Raw genomic sequence first — 8,237 nt, forward strand, 5'->3', positions numbered from 1 at the left:
TATCCTTCTAAAAGTCGTTGGCTATAAGTTGTTTATCATGACGGTTGTGATGATGTAGGCTAGCCAATGGCTGTAGTTTTAGTGTGCTTGTGTGTGTGTGTGTGTGTGTGTGTGTGTGTGTGTGTTTGTGTGTGAGGAGGGGGGCTCATTTAGTAAGAAAATGAAACTTTGCATCTGCCCTTCCTCTTAAGCGTTAAACTGCTGCATGCTACGCCTTGTTTCCGCAACACACATCTGTGTGCAACTACAAGTGAAGACGTGACATTATAAACGGCTTTTTTTTCATCGAGCTTTACAGAAGAGAAAAGGTAAGATAAAAATAGTGTCATAGTTAACCTGAATGATTGGCGGCTTTAAATGTTTGGCTGATTTCTCAACCATTAACGAAAATCACTCAATGGAGCACATCATATTTAAATGGAATGTATCAGTTGTTTCTATGGCATTTTCAGAATTTAAATATCCGAAATGTCTCTATTTATGGTATGCACAAAGTATTTTCCACACAAAGTATTAGCCAGCTGTATCCAGTGAGACTGATGAAAGGTTTAACAACAATTCAACAATTTCCCATTTGGCAGACGCTTTTATCCAAAGCGACGTACATATGAGATTTTAATACAACACAAGCAAGGATCTAGTCGAGAGAGAACAACGAGAGTAAGTGCCATAAAGCTAAGTTCTGGTCCAACAGGACATGGGTGCTATGCGGCAGTGCATAGAGGTATCAGTGCATCAGGTGTTCACTAAAGAGCTGGGTCTTTAGCCTTTTCTTAAAGATTGAGAGGGACTCTGCGGGTCAAATGGAGTTTGGTGAGTCGTTCCACCACCGAGGAACCACAGAAGAAGAGTCTGGCTAGAGACTTAGGGCCATAGAGATATAACACGACATAATATAAGTGTTATATCTCTATTCTTAGGGCCTTGTTGTGGCAGCAGCACCAGGCAGCACTTTGGCAGAGCGTATAGTGGGCGGGAGGGAGCGTAGACCTGAATGAGGGAGTTCAGGTAGGCTAGGTCGGAGCCGTTTTGGTTGCTGCTTTGTAGGCGAGCATCACGGACTTGAACCTGATGCGGGCAGCAACCACTGGGAGCCAGTGGAGGGATATAGCATTTATTTTAGTTTGGTGTAGTTTACTTTAGTCGGCCTATTTTCATAACGATAAAACACAGCCATGCGGTGATAAAACACAAGATACTGTTAGTTCACACATCTGCATGGACAACCTGCATGATCATATTACATATTACTGCATATTCCTGTTATATTACTCAAGACTCAATACACAATAGCGAGTTTATGGTGACTTACCTATATTTATATTGCATGGTTTCTCTACAATTCCTATGGCGACCGATAGCTCACTTTGTTTAATTTGTAGGCTATTAATATGTAGGTATTTATATAGGCTATTAACTGCTGTTACTGGTAAGATGTCCCGACCTGTAATTCTCATGCTGACCACTGGGTGGAACAGGTTCATCTAGATTCATTAATTAGAGGCTAGCAGGCTACAAATTCACTGCAAAGTTAAAAAAAAACAAGAAACAAAAAACCTCTCTGATCATCCCAGAGTTTCAGGTAGGATGATCTAAGTGTTTACTGGTGGAATATAGGGATCTGGGTAGTATAATAAGCGTGCAGTTACACATCAAGTTATTTAACAGGAGGGATAAAGGTTTTGCAACCCATTTATGTAACGTTAATACCACAAGTTATGAGTAACGTTAGAAGAAGAGGCTCTCTTTAGCTTTTATCATGAAAAGCTAAAAATAACTAAATTTCATACAAATTGGCCTCACCGGTGTTAGACTTTAATGTAAAGTGATATATATTTGAATCCAAACTAGTTTAGCTAGCACAAGCTAACTGTTCATTTAGTGAGCTAGCTAATTAACGATTACAGAAGCATACTGAGGCGTGGCCGCTAGCTAACTTAAGGTTAAACTTTAATGTGAGGTAAAATTACAAACAGAGAAATTTCACATGAGGGCTAAACTTATAATATGATGCAGTAATACAAATTAAAAAAAAAACATTTAAAGTCGTATCTAAAGTTTCAGAGCTAGACTAATGCTGCACTTGTTAATGCTATTCTAAGATTGCTAGGCTAATGCTACACTTACATAGCAAAAACCTCCTTGAACATAGCTAGTGTTAGCAGATGAGGGGGAGAAAGTCGTGTGTGCTTGTGTGTGTGTGTGTGTCAAGGAGGTTCTATATGTGTGTGTGGTACACACAGGGTGCGATTTGTAAAAAAAAAACGGGGATATTTTTGGAATGCATTTTTGCCTGGTGATATTTTACACAAGGAGGCGTGAAAATTAAAAATACTAGTGCAAACCCCTATCATACACATATTATTGTTCCCCAACGAATTATATCCATATATGTCCATATATATCATATATGACCACATATGTCATATATGAGCCACACAGAGAGAGGGAGATTCTGAGTAGGAGAATGCCGTGTATGCATGCTTGCATGGAGGTATGCAAGCATGCATACACTCATGCATGCTTGCGTCAGCTCCCGGTGAGTGTGATATAGCTATGTGGCAAAGAGAAGGATAATATAAAAGAGGGAATTTGTGCGACATTTTATTTTGATCCTTAAATTTAATACATGCGTGTGTTAACATCCCTTTCTACAAGCCTGATTTCTATTCTAGTGGAGTAAATAGGTTTACATATTGTCACCATATCGTACAGTAATGTGGGAATAGGAATAACGCACATCAGATAATAAATCAGACCTACTGGTGTGATCAATCGGGCCATTATGGCTCACAATATACAGCGGTGCCGGTGCGTAATGGCTGTGCGTAATACAGTGGCTGCTTTGGCTTGAATCTACAGTTTTATGCGTCTGGTCCAGGTGATGCCAGCTGTGTGCCGGTCAGAACCGTTCTTTTAGCAAAACAGTTAGCGTTGATGACGGACCTCCTTCTCTTTTTACACTTGGTCGCCCTTCTTTTATCCACAGCACTGCAAATTTATGAGCTGGAAAGAACGCACCTTCTATAATCCAAGCGGGGTTTTTTTGGAAGTTGTTTGCGCCATGTACTGTCATATTGACTGTCATACAGAAATACATGTATTTAATTCACTGACAGAATAAACCATGCCAGAGATTCATTATGTTAACATAAAACTGTATATTTCATGCTGTTCATATTGCCCTATAAGTTGCTGTGTGTACGCTACACACAGCAACTTATAGGGCAATATGAACAGCATGAAATATACAGTTTTATGTTAACATAATGAATTATTGAAGTTGTAATGATAGGCCTACTAAATTAGGCATGACTAATGTATAATTACCATATTCATATGAAAATACGCTTTTGTTAACAGAAAGTTTACCTTGTTGGGCAGCTTTTGCATGTCTAACCTAATTACATTTCTAATTTTCATATTGTTTAGAGTTAACATTTTTTGTTGGTCCACCAAAAGGCATTTAAAGACATAAACAGTTATAACAGATGTAGTTGTAGTTGGCTCTTGAGGACAATACAGAAAATCATAGTGGTCCTGCAGGCTCTGTTGTATAATGGTGGGAATATGTTTTTCTCATGTGCACACTTATCATTATGTGCTGCTGACAGAAGTTATCAAGTCAAATAAATTCATTCAATCATTCATTCATTCATTCATTCATTCATTCATTCATTCATTCATTCTTTCAATCAATCAATCAATCACTGGTTAGCCAATCAGATTCAGCATGTCACATCCATATCTAATTAAATATCAGTTGTTTTATTGGTGGGTTAGTACATCATTCTGTTGACATCTGAATTGGTCTTCTGTATGAATGCTCAACTTGGATTATGGCACAAAGGATTGCAACATTAAATCCTGTGTATTTGTAAAAAATTGTTTAATATAATTGCCGTTTTCACATCATGACTTATATGTGAGAGGTGTCGGTCTGAACAGAAAGTGGACTGGGGCCTCATCGGAGCTTAACTGCACCAGAAAACACCCTGAGGTGCAGGTTACAGCAGCATCACTGTGTCCAGCACAGCTTTAGGTCAGGCTGTAACCTTCGATCAGCCTTAATAGTATCATCCAGCACTTCTTGTGTCTCCCTCCCTGTGTTCCTCACTGCTCTCTCCTGACCTCCGCCTGGGGCAGGCATGGCCATCCAGCAGCAGCCGCAGCAGATGATCACCACAGTGACCACCACCAACGTCAGTTCAGGGGCATGGAGCACTGGTCTGTGTGACTGCTGCAGCGATATGGCTACCTGTAAGTTCATGTTCAAGTTCAAGTTTGGCAAGCTCACTTAAAACAGACAGAGAGGGACAAAGAATGGTTAAAATGAACCACGAGACATAAAACACTTAGAACACATAGAACACAAGGAACACAAGGACATAAGATATAAGCAATAAAATACCATAAAACAAAATGAAATTCCACAAATATGTTAATGAGTTAAGTCAGTAAGTTAAGTCAACCCGACCAACACCTCTGCATTTTGTGTCTTTCATCGGTCACACTTTATTTGGACAGTCCTGTGTTGACTCTCAACTTTCTATCAAGTGACTTGTCTCGCTAAAAAGTCGACTGAGTTTCAAGTGATGCTCATAACTGTGTGAACAGTAGTCTGTAGATATTCAGTGTCTGGTCTAGGGTTAATCTTAATCTCACTACACTGATTCGACGGTCTATTTAAAGGCCGTCACACTCCACGCTTCCCCCACCTCAGCCTCCACCTGTGGTCCTGCTCTGACGGTCTTTATTTCTAAGTGAATTCCCATGGGGGGATTATCTGCAATGCGCCCTGCATCATATCTATCATGTGCTATTTGTTGCTGCAGCAGGGAGCGTCCCCAAGAGATGAACTGTACCGCCAAGTCAAACTGGCAGATCTTGCCGGACTGAACTCTTTGCGGCAGCAGAAAGCATTAAAGAAATATGACAGGAAATCATTGCGCAGCATTTTACAGGTGATATTTCCTCAGCTGTCTGGGGTTCAACTTTCAACACATAATGAAGCAAAGTGTTGTCTGAAGTGCTTCTTGAAAACAGCACCACCAGAACCTCTTTTCTGGATAAAACAGATAAGACAGGGTCGAATTCATTAACTGCACCACATATTCATTCATATCAAATATATCTGCCAACATCAGCTGCGGTCTTGCCGTAGTAGCATACGTTTATTGAGGACTTCTTGCGACATTAGTAAATTCAAACTGAGCTGAAGGAGAGGAGGGTCAGTGTCACTGGTGGGAGGCTGTATTCCAGGAAATGGCAAGAAAATCGCCGATTCAGGGAAATCATTTGGAGTGTATTCAGCAGAAATGTGCTCACACAGGAAGGCCAAGGTCTTGAGACAGGGAAAAAACCTCTGGGACTATCTTTCTTTCTTTCTTTCTTTCTTTCTTTCTTTCTTTCTCTCAAGTCATAAAAAGGAACCATATAAAGTAAAATCCTACAATAACCTTATCTCATGAACACTCATTGTTACCGTGTCTCCTACCCTCCAGGTTGCTGTGGCCTCTGTTTTTTTCCCTGCATGCAGTGCCAGACTGCCCAGAACTTTGGCTGGTGCTGCCTCATGCCAGTCCTGGACCCCTGCAGCTGCTTTGCAGTGAGCTGCATACTCAGCTCCTCCATCAGACAGCGCTACGGCATCCACGTAAGACGGGGGGGGGGCTTGTGTGTGTGACTATGGAGGATCTTGAAGCTGACCCAATAAGGAGACAAAATCTGTTTAGCCAAAATCTACATAGGCTTGGTCCCTGATCTTACCGGTCTTCTATTGGACTATAGTGAACTTTTTGTGATTTTGTTGTGTAATGTTAATACTGTCTGCAACTGTTGTGCTTGTCATTGATGCTGCTTTCTTGGCCAGGTCTCTCTTGAAGAAGAGATAAAAGTGAAATAAAACAAACACATATACATGCATACATACATACATACTGTACATACACGCATAGATGACTCATAACATAAATAATAACTCGTGCTCTATTTTCATGTCACCATTGGTTTTGAAGTCAGTGTCATGTTCAAATATGTTGGATGTGGTGTTGTACGCCCATTTTTGCTTTTGCAGTGACACTAACCAAATGAGGCTTGAAATAGATAACGTGGACACTAGCAGGTGTGTGTTTGGCAAGTTGCAGTTGGAAACATGCAAACATAGCTAAAGCTACATGCAAAAATGTAACTGAAGTAATCCAACATAAACAAATAAGTGGCTCTCATTTGCTTTAACTATACGTTCAACCTATTCCATAAGCTTTCTGGTATTTTTGTTTTTGTTGACTTTGGCAGCGTGTTCAACACTACTACCACACCTCATGGCAGAAAAACGTATGAGCTGGGTAAACAATATTCTCACCAATAGCACCCAGCAGGTCAGACTGAACTCCACACTGTCCACCATTAAGCACACAAATACCAAATGCCCCCAGTACTCTGCACTCCGTACACCAGTGATTGCAAACCACTGATACAGGGCCTCCACCGCTACATCATCAAGTACGCTGATGATAGGTTATGCACTTTACCAACTGGTGCGACCGGAATTACCTTGAGATCAACGTGAAAAAAACCCAAAGACACGATGATCGGCTTCGGTCGGGACAGCAACGCACTCCCCCTCACTATGGTCAAAAATCCCCCCATTGATAGGGTGTCATCCTACAAATATCATTTGACATTTGAATTGAGAGGCTGCATGATGAGCCTATAGTTTTCAGTACTGTTTTGAGTCCGTATTTGGTCATTAGTTGAACAAATACAGAATCAAAACATAGCTGAAAACTATAGTACTGTTTTGAGTCTGTATTTGGTCATTAGGTGAACTGATTGTTGCATTAATCTCTCTCTCTCTCTCTCTGTCTCTCTCTCCCTCCCTCCCTCCCACAGGGTTCGTTCTGTGATGACTGCTGTAAGGTGATTTGGTGTTACCCGTGTTTCTGGTGCCAGATGTCTCGGGAGGTGAAGGTGAGGAAGCACCAGACTGCCAGCACCTCAGTGGTCACCACACAGGTCATCAGTGGCTAGCACACCCACAGCGGCTCACCGACCTGGGACCAGCAGACGCCCACATGATAGGGGTTTCCATATGTTTCAAAAAGTTTTCAAGGGAGTTCAAGGGAGATGATCTCCAAACAAACAGCTGATTATGTGCCACTTATTTTTCTTAGTAAAAAAACAAGCAAAAGTTAGTTATGTCATAACCAAATGCAATATGCCAAACAGAATCTTGTCCTCTCATATACATTACCACTCCAGCTGTAAAGTTTGTGTGGCATTATTGCATATACTCACACTCTTGGCAATTGGAAATGTGCACCATGGATATAGTGTACTACTGTTCTGCTGTTCCTAAACCTTGATGTTTAAACGTTTGCTGTTGAACGTTAGCCAATCAGTTGAATATTACAATGTTATATGACGTTGCATTAAGTGCTTTTGTTGCTGCTTTTATATTTTTCTACCCATTGTGTGATTTTGGTCAGTAAAATATGGCTCTCTTGCAAGAAACAAGTTCAGTCCTATCTTTAACTTTAATAAAGTTTATTATCATTATCTGGTTCCTATCAGTGTGACTTACTTTTCGTGTTTTAGACTTCTGATGTCCTTTAATGACACAACAACTCTTAGATAATTTCTAATTTCCAGTCTCTTAGATAATTTCTAATTTCTGTGAGATCACTTTCACAGTGGACAATGAAGCCGTTTTGGGAACAGCTCCTTTGGGTCTGCATCACATCAACAGTTTACGGTTTCTCACTTCCTTTTCATTCTCTAGATGTGAAAGTTATTTTTTGAATTAAATGGAAGCGAAAGCTTTGATCGTAAATCTCAGTAAGGGAGACATGCACCTGGTCTGCATTTTTCCCTGCAGGCCAGATGACATTTATTTTGAATATTTATCACAAACATTAATCAATTCATTAATTTTGAAGCTTACTGTTTGCATGTGAAAGCTTATTCTAGTGAATGGAAGTATTGGGAGAAACTCCAGCAGTGCAGAGTTGAATTTTATTTTAACGGTTAATATGTTTTCTAGTCATTTGGCAAGCTACTGCAGCTGCAGCTGGTCTCCATCTTCATACTGCACTGCTGATCTAGGAGGAGGAGACTAGACAGATACACACACACACACACACACACACACACACACACACACACACACACACACACACACACACACACACACACACACAGATACCAGTTATATGATGTAATTCACTGAGTATGTG

At 40.5% G+C, this 8,237-nt stretch overlaps 1 protein-coding gene across 1 annotated transcript; it reads left to right on the forward strand.

The window, feature by feature from the left end:
* Positions 1-213: 213 nt before the first annotated feature.
* On the forward strand, positions 214-7,550 carry ponzr1 (plac8 onzin related protein 1). The gene is made up of 4 exons (XM_071515297.1): positions 214-308; positions 4,147-4,260; positions 5,505-5,656; positions 6,895-7,550. Exons 2-4 carry the CDS (start codon positions 4,149-4,151, stop codon positions 7,030-7,032), a joined length of 402 nt encoding a protein of 133 aa, XP_071371398.1. The 5' UTR covers positions 214-308; positions 4,147-4,148; the 3' UTR covers positions 7,033-7,550.
* Positions 7,551-8,237: the final 687 nt, after the last annotated feature.

This window comes from Centroberyx affinis, unplaced genomic scaffold, assembly GCF_046629955.1.
Source record: "Centroberyx affinis isolate AG114_WGS23_722 - 3 ecotype Tasmania unplaced genomic scaffold, CSIRO-AGI_Caff_v1 ptg000335l_1, whole genome shotgun sequence".
NCBI lineage: Eukaryota > Metazoa > Chordata > Actinopteri > Beryciformes > Berycidae > Centroberyx > Centroberyx affinis.

Excerpts from the sequence above, each read along its gene's own strand:
- ponzr1 (XM_071515297.1), top strand. The coding sequence starts at position 4,149 with ATGGCCATCCAGCAGCAGCCGCAGCAGATGATCACCACAGTGACCACC. Across the intron at positions 4,261-5,504 it reads CTGCAGCGATATGGCTACCT|GTTGCTGTGGCCTCTGTTTT; the intron begins GTAAGTTCATGT and ends CCTACCCTCCAG. Across the intron at positions 5,657-6,894 it reads GACAGCGCTACGGCATCCAC|GGTTCGTTCTGTGATGACTG; the intron begins GTAAGACGGGGG and ends TCCCTCCCACAG.